At 41.6% G+C, this 18126-nt stretch overlaps 1 protein-coding gene across 1 annotated transcript in view; it reads right to left on the bottom strand.

Annotated features, from left to right (window-relative positions):
* The window catches only part of CFAP61 (cilia and flagella associated protein 61), a 275380-nt gene that overhangs the window by 255868 nt on the left and 1386 nt on the right, over positions 1-18126 (bottom strand). Inside the window, exons 2-5 of the mRNA XM_039216607.1 lie at positions 12433-12583; positions 8398-8474; positions 7465-7532; positions 7105-7231 (exon numbers count right to left, since the gene is read on the bottom strand). Coding sequence (XP_039072538.1) covers positions 7105-7231; positions 7465-7532; positions 8398-8474; positions 12433-12583 — 423 coding nt within the window. The remainder of the gene's footprint in view (positions 1-7104; positions 7232-7464; positions 7533-8397; positions 8475-12432; positions 12584-18126) is intronic.

The raw sequence follows: 18126 nt of genomic DNA, 5'->3' as shown, positions 1-18126 counted from the left end.
ACCGGAACGACACCATTTTCCGGGTGAAAAACAACATTCTTTTATATCTTCCATTCAGGAAGTGGCTTGGAGGAGGCAACAATGTACTTGTTAATACAATTAGCATAGAATATTTTATTTTAACTCGTTTGGAAGAAACTAAAAGTCCATTCCATAGAGACTGATTCATTGTTCAGGTACCTAAATGTCCATCAGACTCTGAAAAATGTTCCAGATGAAAATGGAGTAGCATCCAAAACGCAAGAAAATCAACAGCCTCTCAAGGACACATCGCTCGGGGTATGGGTGTCCTCTAAACCCAAGAGAAGGCAAGGTGGAGGATGACAGAAACCTGATGGCTCTCTCTGGTTTCCTGGGAGGACAAACTCTCATTGTTTCCACTATGTCAGTTAGCCAGGCTTTCAAGGAACATCGTGATACCTAGAACCCACAGAACTTTCCCAGCTGACAGGCACGGCCTCTTGGTGATGGGTAGACCCTCAGATTGTTTCAAAGCTTCAGCATCCAGACCTTCTTCTGAATAATTATGATCCTAGAGGAAAATCTCTAGGCTAGCTTCCTTTGATTTGGGGAGATGGCATTGTTTCCTTGCCAGCAAAGAAAGCATTGTTAATTCACAGATGGAAAATTCACACTTAAGGACTGGAACACCAGCAGCAGCAGGACTGAGCCACCTTTCCATTCAGAATATTGGCATGGCCTCTTCTCTCCTGTCTGACGGTATTTTCCACATTCAGAGAGGATTTGCATTTCATTAGCTAGACTTAAAAATGTAGCATAGAAAAAATGATTTTGATGTTACATTAAATGCCATAAATATTCTATTTCTTCAAGCCTGAGAGGAGTGAGTGTATGTGTGCTTATGTTTTAAGAAATCAGTGAATGAAGAAGAAAAAAACTCACAGAGAACCTAATCCAGTAGAAGTCCTAAAGAAAGCAGTGTATTTTGGTTAAACCAATCTTTTACCATGAACACTGTATCAATTTGGGGCAGGAGAACCTAGTCAGTCTTTTTCCTCAGATGTGTAAAAACAAAGCACCTTTTCTTTTCAAGATCTCTTCCGACCTCTAGTGGTCTCTTTAAGAAAATCAAGTCCATCATTTCTCAATCATATATCCCATTTTAGAATTTTAAGACGAATTGTAGAACCATTTAGTTTCTACTCCTTAGAAAATGTCATGATTTTTTAAATGATGAAGAATTTGGGGGGCGCCTGGGTGGCTCAGTCGGTTAAGCATCCAACTTCAGCTCAGGTCATGATCACACGGTTCGTGGGTTCGAGCCCTGTGTCGGGCTCTGTGTTGACGGCTAGCTCAGAGCCTGGAGCCTGCTTCAGATTCTGTGTCTCCCTCTCTCTCTGACCCTCTCCTGCTCATACTGTTTCTCTCTCTCTCAGAAATAAACAAAACATTAAAAATAAATAAATGATGAAGAATTTTAAACCCTAAATGACTTCAAAGTGCATTCAAGGCCAATAGGAGGCCCCTGCCATTTATACCACCAGGATCTGATCCAAAAGTTTATCTTGGCACGCGTCACTCCAGTCAGATTGTTAACCAGATTTTATTTCCTGGGTCAGTTACCAGAATTCAAGAAGAGCAATGGTGAAATTCCTAATTGCGCTGTCCCTTCTCCTTGAGAGCTTTAGGATTCTCATGACTTAAGCATCAGAACATTCATTTATATGAAATTACCCAAAAGTCCAACTTTAGCGAATTTCAAAAAAGCATGAGGCTGTCAAATCCTTAATAAAAATAATTGCTTTAAGAGGCAAAAAGTTAGTATTTAAAAACCACCAGTCTTATGTTTTAAAGTCCTAAATTGTCTTTCATCTATTTTACATAGCAATAATGTCCACACACTTTGGTTAGCCTTTATTATCAGCAAAAAAGCAGTACTCCATTTTAGTTATTTTACAACATGATGGACAGCATATAATCCTTCCCTGGTGAGTCTTTCCCAACTCCCCCCTGCAACTGAAAGACTTGAAAAAGATAGGTTTTCCCCCAAAAGTACTATTCCAATAGTTTCTCAGTCTGAGAAGATCTCAAATCCATCATTGAATATTACTCAAGCCCAGTATAGATTATGTGTCCAGAAGCAGTCATGCTTTATTTCAAATATTGTGCAAAACACAGAACAGTAACTTCTATAATTAGTGCCTAAGTAGAGCGGCAGATTACAGCACAATTTTCCACATGGGTAAATCAAAGAACTGGGACTGGGGATTACAGTGTTAATTCCCTCGTTTTGAACATGTTGCTAGGTAAACAGCAGAAGGATAATTACATCCCAAACCCTTCCCTGGTTTACTGTCTTAAGAACTGTGTTCTTCACCATTAATTATCAGTGCAGGTAACTACTGATGAAACAGATGTCAAAAAATCAATGTGGGGGAAATAAGAGAAATGAAGCAGCCTAAGAGGACACAGCCACGCCCATCTGACCTTCTGAAAAGTCGTTTTTCCTGCATCCTTAAGGAGGGAAATGATCCACATAAGTACATTTTCCAGCTACCTGAAACTCTACACCTGTTAGTATCAAAACTCAAATGTGAACACTTCGGACAGAGGGCTTCTTAAAATGTGTCACATTTTTCTACCTTCCAATAAGCAAAAACATCAACCATCACAATGTCACCATTCCCTCATGATGTCTATTTTCTACTACTATATGCTAAATTGTCTTTTATAAACGCCCCTTCCTCCTTACAAAGTACCCACTGTCATCTTTTTACCATGAGGACTATATTCCTCCTGTGATTTGCTACTGACAGGTTTTCTGTAGGCTGGGCAAGCAGGACATTTCACCATCAGATGCTGAATGAGCAAGATCGGGATCGGGTCAGGGATCGGGAAGATTTAGTCCAGGCCAGGACAGCCTAGTCTCCTAGAAGGTTATAGTCCTTAACCCTAAATTTTTCAAGGGTAAAAGAAGGAAAGGAAGAAAGGTTTGGGTTGGAAAGGAGAGGAGGAGAGAGACTAACTCAAAACCACTAGCTGCCATATGCTTACTAGAAGCCACCACTGGGCGGGGCATGGTCTACGTCTTTTCTCAAGCAACCTACATCCTGAATCACAAGTGGGGCATCAGTCAGTAGGTTAACAAAGATGTCACCTTACTAAAAAGTGAAAGAAATAGGTGATTTTTAGATACGCTGCCTCTGTACATGTCAATTGTGGTATCAGATTTATATACAATTTTCTATTTTAATAGTAGATCATACAGAATATCTATATTCTATGTTCTAATGAATTCTACAGAATTATCTATTATAATAGTAGATAATAATACAGTAACATCTTGCTGAATATCTATGCTAAAGTACCTAAGCTTTGGCTTAGTTCATTCAGCTTTTTTTTTAATAGACACAGAATTCTCCAAGTTATTACAATTTTTTTCTTAAATGAGTTTTGGTACATTGCGTTTTTGAAGGAATTGGCCCATTTTATCTAAATGGTTGAATTTACAGAACGATTGTAGTATTCCCTTATCCTTCTACGTCTATAAGATCTGTAGTGATATCACCTCTTTCATTTTTGATATTGGTAATTTTCTTTTTTCTTGGTCAGTTTGGCTAGAAGTTCATCAATTTTATTCAACTCATCTGTATCTTTTTACATTTCCAAATGCAATGGCCTCTTTCTGGACTCAAATTATTTGATTTCCCTACATCTTTTGCCACTTTAAGAAGTCTGACTTCTACAAGACTCCTCTTCCTCTCTTCTAGTTCTCTTCCTTATTATCATTCACAGCTCATTTTCACCATTCAAAATTCTTCCATAGGCCTCTGCTTTTTCACTTTAAAATCTCCTCCTTGGGTGCCTGGGTGGATCAGTTGGCTGAGTGGCAGGCTCTTTGTCTTGGCTCAGGTCATGATCTCATGGTTCATGCATTTGAGTCCCACATCAAGCTGACAGGGCAGAGCCTGCTTGGGATTTTCTCTCTCTCTCTCTCTGCCCCTTGTCTGTGCTCATGCTCTCTCTCTCTCTCCCTCTCTCTCAAAATAAACATTTAAAAATAAAATAAAATCTCCTCCACAACTAAACAATCTCCTTTATTTCCCCTACCTCCTCACTCATGAGAGGACCTACATTTCTACCTTCCAATTGTCCATCTAATGCTTTTTTAAAAAATTTTTTTTAATATTTTATTTATTTCTAGGGGAGAGAGAGAGACAGCGTGAGCAGGGGAGGGTCAGAGAGACAGGGAGACACAGACTCTGAAACAGGCTCCAGGCTCTGAGCTGGCAGTCAGCACAGAGCCCAACGTGGGGCTCGAACCCACGAACCGTGAGATCATGACCCAAGCGAAAGTCGGACGCTTAACCGACTAAGCCACCCAGGCGCCCCTGTCCATCTAATGCTTTACTTCTACTCTCAGCAAATGAACCCACCATCCTCCCATACTTGAAAACCTGGGTCATCATGAACTCATCCTCATCTTTCAACTTTCCCCCTCAAACATTTCTTTGCATCCATGCACCTGCCCCAGCTGGATGTCTTTGACTTGTCACTGCCTGGATTTGACTTGTCACTTGCCTGAATTCCAGCTAGAATCATTTCTCAGCCATACTGTTCTGTTCCTCCCTTATAAGCCACTGACCACATGGAAGTCAGTTATCCTTCACACACAGCTATTATAGTGCTCCCTGCTGGCTCTAGGATAAAGGCTTCTTGTTATGATTCTTTCTTGGCTATCCAGTGGCCTACTCTTCCTCTGCACACCTTGAACAGCAGCCACACCTGCCTACTGCCTGGTAATAAACATTTTAGGTGTTTTCCTGCCTCTATACCTTTGCCCAATCTGTCCCTCTGGCTTATCCCTTCTGACCAGATTCAGAGGCTACCGGCTCTGTGAAGCCTTTTTTATTTTAAATTATTTTTAATTGAGGTGTAATAACATATAGTAAAATCCCCAGGTATAAAGTTGTTTGAGTTCTGGCAACTGTAAAGCCACCAATCAAGACACAGAACAGTGCCATTGTCCCAGAACTCTCCCAGTCTCACTCTTCCCTCCACCAAAGGCAACCTCTGATCTGTTCTCTGTCTCTACAGATGAGCCATTTGCACATCATACAAGCGTAGTCAACAGTATATGGTCTTTGTGTCTATGTCTACCTTCTTTCACTCAGCATAAACTGAGATTGACCTACCCTACTGCGCCTATAAGTAGTTCACTGCATTTCACTGTTGAGGAGTGTCCACTGTGGATATTGCACCACAGTTTGTGAATGTAAACATGTGCTTCATGATGAATATTTAGATTGGGGGCAGGGGCAGAGAGGTCTCATATGAAGCTGTCTTCATCTTTTTCTGTCCTTTTCCCTTCCAAGTCAGTTAATAATATCAATAAGAGTAATAATTTCATCTCATTCGATACTTACATGTGACTGAAAGTTCTAAGTACCTGACTTTCATCAGCTCATCCATTCATTGCAATAATCCCAGGCAGTAGACAATACCCTCACACCCACTGGTGAGCAAGAAACTGAGGCCTGAAGAGGCCAAGTTCTCCTTTTAAGTTAAACCATCTGGTGAGTAGTCAAATCAAGATCTGAACAGAGATCTATCAGGGTGCCCATTCAGTTGGTTAGGCGTCCAACTTCAGCTCAGGTCATGATCTCACGGTTCGTGAGTTTGAACCCCACAATGGTCTCTGTGCTGACAGCTTAGAGCCTGGAGCCTGCTTCAGATTCTGTCTCCCTTTCTCTCTGTCCCTCCCATGCTCGTGCTCTCTCTCTCACTGACTATCTCAAAAATAAATAAACATTTAAAAAAATTTTTAAAAGAATAGAGATCTATCTGATGTCATTACTGCAAATTCTTATTTTTTTTAATTTTTATTTATTTATTTATTTCTAGGAGAGAGAGAGAGACAGCGTGAGCAGGGGAGGGTCAGAGAGAGAGGGAGTGACAGACTCTGAAACAGGCTCCAGGCTCTGAGCTGGCAGTCAGCACAGAGCCCGACGCGGGGCTCGAACCCACGAACCGCGAGATCACGACCCAAGCGAAAGTTGGACGCTTAACCAACTAAGCCACCCAGGCGCCCCTGCAAATTCTTAATATGCCATAATACTATATGCCTGGTAAATAGTAGGCTCTCACCTTTTAAAAATTTAAATTTAATACTTTCTAAAGAAATCTACCATTTATGGCAACCCAAGAAGTTGCTGACCCAAGCATCTTCAGCTGACCCAAGAAGATGCAATTTATTCCTCACTGGTAAAACCAAGCAACTGCCCTTCTGAAATGATTTCATTATGCATTTTTATTTCAAAAAGGCCCTTTTATTTTGCTCACAATTTTGTGAGTCAGAAATCTGGGAAGACTCAGTTGGTCAGTTCTTGCTTAGGTGTCTCCTGTGGCTGCAGTCACATGTCAGTCAGCTGGGCTCCAGTTACTGGGAAAGGTGGGGGTCTCCTAGGCTGGATGTCCACAGTGGCTCATTCACACGCCAGCAGTTGATACTGACTGTCAGTGGGAGCCTAGCTGGGATTGTTGACCCCAGAGCCAACCTCTAGCCTCTCTGGCACAGCGGTCTCCCAAAGCCACATTGTAGGAAGGTTTGAAGGATAGAAGACAGTGCTGTAGACATCTTTGGAAAACAGATTCTGTTTCCACTGCCATCCCCTTAAGACTGTTGAACCTTGGGGCATGTCATGGGGCCCACTGAATGGTAAAGACCGTCCACCTCCAAAGCTCCTCTTTGGGGTCAACAGAATCCTCTTTCATTGGATTTTGGAAAATAGGTGGGTTCTATTGGGAAAACTAAATAGGCAGATTCACTTTTATGTTTATTTGAAAGTTATCTGACTCAGTGTGGGGCCAAGGATTGTGTGTTTTCAGAAACCCGTAAGTAGTAAATGCACAACTTTGCTGGCCACATAGCACCAAGTGAGTCTCATCAGATACCCAGTCCTATAAATTATGTCATCAAGGGGAACTATAAACATCTCCAAATGAAGTAATACTTATGGATATTATAAAACAATTTAATCCAAGCTCTAATCACTTACAGTAAGAAATGGCAATTTAGCAACTCTGTGTAAGGTAAGTGTCCATGTAAAACTCAGGTAGGAAAAGGCACTGCTTCAGCCTTACCTGGCATTGCGAATGTGCAGCTGAGGGTAATGACTGTCCCTGTGACATATGTGCACAGCAAAGTCCTCATCATATGTCAGACTCGGAATGCTCCCCACTTGTTCAAACACCGTTATGAGAGTCGAGCCTAAACCACAGAGATGAAGACATGTGACCTCATCGTACCAAGAAATAGCTTTAGGGCTTCAGAACAAAATGTAACTTCCATTCGAAACTGTATTTTAATTGTTAAAATCAAATAGTCACATTATACATTCAGGACCTGGAGACCATTCTTAACACAATTCTCAAAAGCACCATTTTAAGCATGAACTTCCCATTTTGGAGACTGGGGACAGGAGGTAGTTGAGCAAACCTTACCTAGGCTCATGTAGGATGGCACTATGAGAAATATGAAGTGCAGTTCTGGCACGGCCTTAAACACAGCCCTGGTGAGGGGAAGAGAGGGTGGGACAGGTGTTAATAACAAAGTAATCCCATTAGGTGGCACCTGTTAGAGTAAATACCTTCACTAAACATATCAGATGTTCATAAATCCACATGGGCTCCTTTGCTCCTTCCTGCAAAGACAAGAACATCTTCAGGGCAGTTTTCTTCCCTTCTCTACTTTTCTTTTTATTCCAAATGGTCTCTTTTCTGTCTGTTCCACAGAAGTAGAGAGAATAAAGAGTGCCATATTCATGTGGCACACCAGATTTCTGCCGACATTAACCTTTGACCTGGCATCTGGATGGTCTGGTGTGACATTACACAGTGCCTTGAAAGCTGAGGCCACCACCCCCAAATGTCTGCGCAGGCTGTCAGAGATGCATCGCCATCACCCAGTAGCCCAACTGATCATATTTCGATGCACCATATTATCCAGGATGCTTCTGCAGTCTGTCAGGTTAATAAACATCTCTAAAGAGAAGACTGAAAAAAATATTTTTAGAAACTTCCAAACCTGTAATGCTTTATTCTTCTCTTATTTTTCCCCCAAATCCATTTTTTTAAATGACTGCACTACCTGTCTGCCTCAAATGATGGTAGTTAACGATGTGTGTCAAACAGAATGTCGATTCAAAGAAATAGATTTTTTTACTTCAGAAATGTCACTGCTATTCCACATTGAAGCTTTAATATAGCCATGAATTATAAGCAAATTAAGCACCTCAAAGAATTTCATGTCCTTTGGAAATATTTTTAAACTATGCACACAATCTCTTTTGTGTCATTTTGGCATTAACGTGTCTTGTCTATGGTGCTGCCTACCAGCCCCCTGATGTCACCGTCTGCAAGACCCCAGCCACTCACCGAATAATCTCTTTGCAGCAGCCGACAGAATACTCATCCACAGCCACAAAGAGGTGCATGAACAAAGTGTTCAGAGGCTGCACAAGAAAAGAGTACATGATTAAAATCTGAGTCAACATTCAGGCTATGTCAGAACAGGGTTAGGAGATGGGAGGAGGATTTGGGGGCAGCAACAGACTCCGAGCTACCCCGTGTGGTGGGTGATTTTTATGTCTAAAGTGATAAGACACTCAGGCAGCATTTGAGCTTTCTCACTGACCCATTCACTGCCTCCTGTCCTCCTTAGAATTATTCAAGAAAACAGGGACTATAAATGAGTCCAATGCATCTAGCCCTTCTTCCTGCCCTCACAAACAGGCTAGGGGCAGGAAAGTGCCTGAAGGGGAGTGAAATCGATTATTAACTCAGTAGTCTTGTCTCGGGGGTGTCTATGCCAAGTGAAAGACAATCACCCTTTCCCCAGGGCTCTTGAGTCAGCAGCTGCTGCTCTATTCAAGTGACACAAGAGAAAGATTCTCTTATGAATTTGAAGGATGGAAGGCAGATGCCATGTTATGAATCCAATGGCTTGTTTTGTTCAACATTCCCAGAGTCAGAATCAAATATTACTCTTGGGATCCAGAAAATCTGAGAGCTGAACTCAAAGTGGCAAGATTCGAAGATGACTTTCAGCTTAATTCTTTCAAGTTTTTAAAGACCTTTATCTCCTAACTTCTGAAGATGTTTTAAGTAGCCTCAGTAATGAGCAGTTGTCCCATACAACCACACATTGGTCCGCTCAACTCAGTGCCCCTGTGTTTATGGGCAAATCTTCAAATTCCAGAGCTAATACAAATGTGAGAGGTTGGTTAACTGGTGAGGGTGGTGCTTGCACCTAGATCAAGATGACAGGAGTGCTTTCTACATCTCTTGTTTCCTGAGCAATTTTATAGATGGCCTTCTTGGGTTACTGCCTGCACATCTGTGTGCCTTGCCTTAGAAATACTCAGAAAGAGGGGCACCTGGGTGGCTCAGTCTGACTCTTGATTTTGGCTCAGGTCATGATGTCACAGTTCACGAGTTCGAGCCCGGAGTCAGGCGAATCAGGCTCTGTGTTGACAGCATGGAACCTGCCTGCATGGGATTCTCTACCTCCCTCTTTCTGCCCCTCTCTGTGCTCTCTCTCAAAATAAATTAATTAAAAACAAAAAAAGAAATACTTAGAAGGAGTATCAAACATAAAATGGGAAGAGAAGAAACAAAAGTTTGGTTCAGGAGCTTGAAAACTCCCAAAAGGCCAATAACACAAACCCTACAGTCAATAGGAACAGCCACACCACCACTGTATGTATGCACTTTCCATGTGTTATCAGCTAATCCCACAACCACCTTACTTAACATCTGCTTTACATTCTGAGTAGGACCAGATTTAGGAGTACATGGCTTATTACTTGGCTGATTTATCTTCCAAATTCTCTCTTCCACCAAAAATATTATAATTCAAGATTTATTTTTTAGCTTTAAGATAAAAATCATTAATTACTTCTGTTGCAAATACCCCTGGGATAAGTAATGCATTAAGCCTTAAGGCTCTATATCAATGCTATCCAATAACAAAATAACTTGAGCCACAAATACAGGCCACATATGTAATTTCCCAGTAGACATATAGAAAAAGAATAAAGATAAACGTGTAAAATTAATTTTCAATATATTTTATTTAACCTAACATATTCAAATTATCATTTTAACAAGTATTCAATATAAACATTGTTAATGAGATATTTTACACTCTTTTTTTTTCCTACTGAATACTTAAAATTCAGTGTATGTTTTATACTTCCAGCACATTTCAATTAGACTAGCATATTTCAGGTGCTCAACACCTACATGTGGCTGATGGCCACCATACTGGACAGCCGAGCTCCATACTGTTGTAGGAATTTAAAACTGTGGTAGTTTAAAAACAAACAGTCTTAAGAAAACAAGCAAAGGAACAGAAGGGGAAGGAGTTTATGAATAATGGTGTTAATTTATAATTTCAAAAAGGGTAAAATCATGATTCTAATGCAAACATACAATGAGCACATGTCTGATATTTATTCAACCCACCAATTAACAAGGCAACCAGCAAGATGATAAAACCAATTTGTTGCACTTGAGAAGCTGGCTATTTTAGATATTTTAATGAGGGGAAGTTAGAATAAGATTGCTAGGCTAGATATAAAATAGTTAATGTCCTATGAAGCCATAAACCATAGCCTTTGAGGTTATCTCTTCCACCAAACAGAAACTATTTACACCTCAAATGGAGAAAAATCACAAAGTTAATCACTGTTCCTATAGAACTGTACAATAGCCCCATCAACAGAAAGTCAAAGATACAAGCCCTGGATTCAAAGCATCTTTTGGCCTATTTCCAAGTTTGATAATTTTTTTGAATATGATAACTGGGTATTTAGGGTGCTGAGGAACAGGAGAAGCAGAGGACAAGGGGGAGACATCATCTAGCTGAATAAATGCTGGATAATGCACTGGGGTGCTCATGGGGGATGTACTGTGCATGCAGACATGTGTAGATGGAGGGGGGACGAACTCATTCATACAACTGGCATTCCCTAGGGCTCTGGGGACACATTCTTGAATTCCACTGACAGGCAAGCATGCTACCCCCAGTCGTGGCATCTGGCTCTCTGCAGAACTGGAGCCACATGTTGACTTGGCTCTGGCAGGCTGAGGACAGGGAAAACTCAGACTTGGCACCAGCTACCAAGTCAGGTTGGCAACAGGTTGTAATGTGCCCACAGCTAGAAGATATCAAATGAGCTACAGTCCTCAAGGGTACCTTAAAAATTATAGAGTGCAACATGAACCAGAAGCTCTACTATCACCATTAAGGGGCAAAAGTGTAAAGGCAGCATACCAAAGACTTTACACACTGAGCCCAAGTGGCCATTGATATAGATGGACAGATAAAGAAGATGTGGTACATATATACAGTGGAATATTACTCAACCAAAAACAATGAGATCTTGTCATTTGTCACAACACAAATGGACCTAGAAGGTATTATGCTAGGTAAAATAAGTCAAAGATAAATACCAAATGATTTTACTTATATATGGAATCTAAAAAACAAATGAATGAACAAACAAAATAGAAACAGAGCAAACTGGTGATTCTCAAATGGGAAGGTGGCAGGGGATGGACAAAATGGGTGAGGGGGAGTGAGAGGTATAAACTTCCAGTTATGGAATGAACAAGTCATAAAATTGAAAGGTACAGCGTAAGGAATATAGTCAATGGTATGTTGATAGCATTGTATGGTGACAGGGGGTAGCTGTCACAACTTATAGACTTGTCCAATCTCTGTGTTGTACACCTGAAACTAATGTAACGCTGGGTTGTCAACTATACTTCAATAAAAAAAAAAAACAATTAAAAAATAAAGACTTTGGACACAGATGCTGGGAGCCGTGTGGAGACCTGAGAGGCACATATGTGATGCTTCCACTGATTCCTTACTCCTTCCTAGACCTCGCCAGCACAGCATGACCTGGGCCTTGCCACAAGCTGACTGATCCAGCTATTACCTCCTTTTTCCTATCTCCTCCAGCCTCCTGCTGTTAGACTCCTCTTTCCTTCCTGTCAGCTAAATTCATTTCTAATTGTCATAATGTCACATACCTTCTGTTGTGAGTTTTCAATTGCTTAGTCTCAAAACTGGAAAGACATATATGCAAAAATAGAACTTCCCTTCAAAATTAAGGCTGTTCTAAAAAGCACTGTGTGGGGGCGCCTGGGTGGCTTAGTCGGGTAAGCGTCCAACTTTCGCTTAGGTCATATCTCACAGTTCGTGGGTTCGAGCCCCGCGTCAGGCTCTGTGCTGACTGCCAGCTCAGAGCCTGGAGCCTGTTTCAGAGTCTTGTCACTCCCTCTCTCTCTGACCCTCCCCTGCTCACGCTGTCTCTCTCTCTCTCTTAGAAATAAATTTTAAAAAACATTAAAATAAAATAAAAAATAAAGAAATAAAAAGCACTGTGTGTAATTGCTTACCGTGCATGGGATTTCACTGTCAAGTTCCCGGAACACGGAAACCCAGTCATCCTGATTGCAGACATTCCAGTTGGGATAGTCCACAAAGGTAGCCTGGGCCATGATCTCCTCCTTGTCATTGCAGAGGGTAACAGCAAGGTTTGCTTTCTCCCTACAGAAATGATTAAAAGTGAACACACGACTAAGATTACGAAAAGGGAGATAAGGAGGTGTCATTTTCCCCCCTTCTTTGGCCTAGCAACCACTAAAGCCTAGCAACCACTAAGTAAGGTATGAAACCTGGAAGAGGTCAGAACAACATGGCAGCAACTTTGAGAACAGATCTTTCAGTACACCTGTGCTACTAACTAAACTTTTATTGAAAACTACACTTCATTAGAAAGGTGTTATACTTACACAAAGTGTCCAATACCCTTCCCTTCGAGATTGGGGAAATTGACTGCAGTTTTTCCTCTCCATGCTGCTGATTTCACTGTGTTGGCCTAAACATACACAGCTGGAGTGGCCAATTGTCCACGTTTGTCTGGGACTGAGAGGGTCCCCAAGACACAGGACTGTTAGGGCTACAAGTCCTGAGCAAACTGGGTTGAGCTCGTCACCTGCACAAAACAGTGAGGCTAGAGTTCAGCTCCACCTCTGTCAGCCATCTAAGCCAATTTTGGCATCTAGCCCATGCCCCTAGGCTAATGGATTCTTACGGGATACGAGAATCAATCACCTGATCCAGCTGAAGAAATGGAGACTCTAAGGGGTCTGGCTTAAGCTAAGGCCACAGAGCAAATTTAATAAACACACAAGGGAGGAGAAGCGAGGTCTTCCAACTCTTATTCTGGTGGCTATCCCAAAGGGATGGTCCTTCCCAACTGCTACCCTGTCATGTGGCCTGGCATGACAGAAAGAGCTCAGACTTAGAGACAAATTATGATTTACTACACAGAGAAACATTTGTATACAAATTGAGATGCAGTTTTCACTTTTTCAACTGAGTGAAATCTACTGGTATCTTAAGTTGGAGGAAAATGTTCCTTCAAAACTAAGAAGATAGCATGTGGCTGAACAAAGAGGAGAAAAGATAATGGAGAGAATAGAGAGGAAATGCTATATGCTTTCCAGTTATATTTTCATTACAAAAACAATGAATTGTGACTCCAATCAAAAACAGAAAGTACTCACAAGAAGAGAAAAACAATTGGAAAAATCATCCTTAATACCACCTTCTGTGGTATTAAAACGCTGTTGGTATTTTGGTGTCTATCTCACCAGACTTTTCTTTTTTGAGAGTAACTGTCAAATGAAATGTACTTTGTGTGTTTTTAAAAATAGAATCACACAACCCATATTGTTTGTAGCCTGCTTTCCTCCCCCTCTTGACAGCATATCATTTTACTAGATCCATTCACTAAAGTTCAATCTCTCATATCCGTGCACATTCTGTACTTTACTTCTTTACTTTAAATCAGTTCACTTTGGCTTAAATAAGACTATCTCAGTAGGAAATGTATGACAAAATCACAAATGGAAAACCAGTATCCACCACCATAAATAGATGAGAACTATAAAAATATACAACATTTAGAACAAAAATTGATCTTCTGTGTATCAAGACAAATCACCTTGGGCACTACCAGAGGCATAGGCATTTTCAGGACATACTGTGCTGGAGATACCAGTCTCAGTGCTTACAGCCACTGTCCTCTCATAGGAAGCCCACTCTTCAGCCATGGGGGACTCTCTCAGGGTGCACCTGCCCTAAAGACCCCACCCTAGCCCTGGCTATCATGCAAAGAAGACAGTAGGCTGCCTTCAGGTCCCAAGAATATACTACCCACATAGGGGGTTCATTAGCAAAAGGATGCAGTCCCTCAACCTCTCCATTCTGATTCACTGAATCCCTGCCCCTCTTCCCACTCCTGCAGTGGCTCCTTCTAGCTCCTGGTCCTCAGGGCTCCTCTGCCCAAAGCTCCCCGAGTCATGACCTGCTGCTCCACAGTGATAGTCCTCACTCTAATCCAGATGAGAAAATGCCCAAGGCATGGGACCAGAGAATGATAATGAAGGAGGAAGTGGGCAAGAGCTGGGACAAGGCAGCTAGCTGCCATCCCCCCAGGGTAACAGAGGAAATGTGTTCCTGGAATCCCAATTTGAACTTGAAACACATTTATCCATGGGAACCTAGGGTGGTGGTTGGGTTCCATAGTACAATTAGCACAGTACTATACCGCACAGACATTATAGATTAAATAGGCTTTTGTGGGTGGGCCTGGGAAGCCAGCCATGAATAACTTTGCTTCAATGGGAAAATGCACTTCAATTTCCAAATGGCTGAGTCCAAGAAAGTAACTTTTGTAGCATTATCCTTTGTATATATAATTTCCAGTTCTTATTAGCTCTTAACATTAGTCCTCTATGGGACAGACAAAAATTACTGCAAGAGCAAAGGAGGGAGATGAGGAAAAAGGTCGAGGGAGGCTTGTTTTTAAAAGTTGGATTTAGAATTACTCTTTGAAATAAGCCAAATTAAAACACACACACACACACACACACACACACACACACACACACACTTCATGCAAAATACGTTAAAGATCAAGGACATTATCCAGCAAGTGAAATCAGAGTTTTTTTCATTAATGTCTCATTTGTTCACTTGTTTAGAGAATTTCCCAATTTCAGCCAAAATCCATTTTATTTAACTACACTTGATGGAAATCTTGGTGAAACTGTATCCCCATTTTCTACTTTATTAAGCATCACGAATAACACAGATCTGGATGTTCCCATAGCCTACCATGGTTTCTGCTGCCCTCCCCCCACCCCCCGCAGCCCTCTGCTCTGTGACATGCACACCTGATGTAGCCAATTCTTTTGGCCCTTTTCCCCACTCATCTGCTCTGCCAATCTGCTCATTTTCTCCCTAACATTTAGCAGGGTTTTTAGGTGAGATCAGTTGTATTCATTCCTGTATCTGTGACTGAGCTGGCAGCTAACATAACAAAATTCAATAAACCACCAGCTCTAAGCCTTGAGGTTGGCCTGGCAAAAGGAGATGTGAGTTACCTAACATGAAAAATCAAAGACTGCATGGGCTGAATAGCAGCTATTCGGTGAGCTCCAGGACACTGATGAAAATGTAAATTTACTTTTTGTTGTTGTTGTTTTAAGTAGCCTTTACACCCAGTGTGGAGCACAATGTGGGGCTTGAACTCACAACCCTGAGATCAAGATCTGAGTTGAGATCAAGAGTCGAATGTTTAACCAACTGAGCCATCCAGGCACCACTGAATGTAAATTTACTTTACTTCTGAAGATACGCTGGCTTTTGAGGTAGGTCACAAACATTTTAGTTATTAGGATCCTATTTTAACGTTTAAAAAAAAAAACTTTCACTACTCCACTCCCACATGGTGTAAATTATACTTTTCTTATCTGCCAATTCAGAAAAGATATAAATACATTAGACATGTGGATTCGAGGTACTCTGACAGCTGCTCCAAGACCCAGCAGGGTTACAAAGCTGTTCTTTGGAAACAACCGGCTATCAAGAACTTTCAGGTAATTAGTACGACAATGTGTGTAGGATTTGGGAAAACAGATTTTTGGAAGGTTTTTGGAAAAAAAAATCTGTAGAAAGGCCCCAGTTATAACCCCACCTTCACCCCATATGCCATTTTCTGAATACCCTGTGAAAGGATGGGACCTTGGCAACTGATCACATGGGCCACTGGTGATCACACGGGCAATCCAATCATGTACCCTCCTGCTCAGGCCGACTGTGACACATTCATCCCAGGAGGGGCAAGTCAGGAGTGCACATTTACTACCAAGCTGGGGGGTTATAATTTATTCACATGCAGAAATTTTTTCACATGGTAAAGATTCAAGACTCATTAAGGTACACAGTGACACCTGCCACTTACTTTTCCATCTCAGAGGCAATCATACCTCCTTTTGTACCATGTTCTGAAGTCTGTTATTTCCTTTTAATGTGTATATGAAAGAGAATTCCACTGTACTCATAAAGTGGTACCTCATCCTGTTCTATGGCTGCCTAGTTGCTGAGAAAGGAAGGGAAGGAGAATAACAGAAAAGTTTGCCTCTTTCTGACCCCGGTCCCTGCTCCCTTATAGGCAGAGCCAGAGCACCTCCTAGGAGCTAGGCACTACACTGTATTCAGTAATGATTTTCACTGTCCCACTCACCCTATAAATTAGGTACAGCTGTTCATTTCACAGATGAGGTTATTCACTGATTGTGCATAGCCTCCCTAAGGCTAAGGCTAAGCTAAGGCTTAGGAAAGCTATGCATGATCATATGGCTAGTAGTGAATTTATTAATGCAACAAACATTTATGGAATACATAGCAAGTGCCAAGCTTTTTCCAGCTCCAGGGATACAGCAGAGAACAGGCAAAGATCCCTGTCCTCATGGAGCTGATGTTCTAATGGATGGAAGGAGCCCAATTAAAAAAAAAAAAAACTAAACTAAAATGCACAGAATGTCAGGTGGGGACAAGTGCGGTGAAGAAAAATAGGGGGAAGAGGATGAACCTTGCAGGTGTGTGCAGGTGCGACAGGGACTCCTCTGTAACGGCAGGATGAGGCACAGATGTTCCTGGGGTGCTCTGGGAAAAATAAAGGAACTCAGAGTAGCTCAAGGGAGGTGAGGTCAGAAAGGAAAAGGGTGGGCTCCACACAGATCCTGGCAGGGACGTGACGGACCAGTGGAGAGTTTTGAGCAGGAGCATGACAAGATCCCGTTGTGTTAATGGTGTCGCTCTGGCTATTATGTTGAGAATAATTAGCTGGGGAGGGAGGGAGGAATGGGTGAGGACTGATGCCAAGGTGGAAGCAGAGAGCAGAGAGGGGCAGTGGCAACACTCAAGTACACCACCCTTGGGCCGTGGCAGGAGAAACTAAGTGGAAACAAGAGGCCGGCTTCTGGATATACTCTGTAGGTGGAGCAGACAGCTTTGCTGGTGGGGGAGGTAGAGCAAGTATGAAGACGACACCAAGGTTTTTTGGTCTAAGCGAGTGAAAGGTTGGAGTTGCTAGAGTTTATGGAGATGGGGAAAACACGGGGTAGTTGAGAGGTGGGTGATGATCATGCTAGCTGTGAAGTGCCTACTAGGTATCCAAGGGGTGACATCCACCAAGAAGCTGGATAAGTGAATTTGGAACCTAGGAGATTCTGTCAACAATGTTAGCTGATTTCCACATTTAAATCATAAATTCACCCAGAATTGCTTTTTTCCTTTTTTTGTATGACATGAGGTTGGTATATATATTTATTCTCTTTTCCATATGGGTAACAAATTGTCCCAGCACCATTAATTGAATGGTACGTTCTTTCCCCACTGGCTTGGTCATTCAGTTTTCATGTACGTGTGGGTCTGTCTCTGGGAGCTCTGATTCCTTGGCCATTACCACACTGTCCTGATTACTATGCCTACCGTGAGTCTTTAGTTGAGCTAATCTCCTCACCTCATTTTTCTTCTTTCAAATGGTTCTGGGCCTTTGCTCTCTCATATAAATTCACACACGTATTGTCAACCTCAACAAATAATCCTAATATGATTTTGATTGGAGAAGAATTAACTTCTTTACAGTATTGAATATTCCTATCCAAGAACAGGATATACCTCTTCATTTACTTAGGTCATCTTTGATGTCTTTCAATTAAAATTGTTAATTTACC

This window comes from Hyaena hyaena, unplaced genomic scaffold (genome assembly GCF_003009895.1).
Source record: "Hyaena hyaena isolate Hyena2069 unplaced genomic scaffold, ASM300989v1 scaffold_643, whole genome shotgun sequence".
NCBI classification, from domain to species: domain Eukaryota; kingdom Metazoa; phylum Chordata; class Mammalia; order Carnivora; family Hyaenidae; genus Hyaena; species Hyaena hyaena.
Note: the sequence above shows the minus strand (reverse complement) of the source record. Positions and strands in the feature narration are given on the sequence as shown.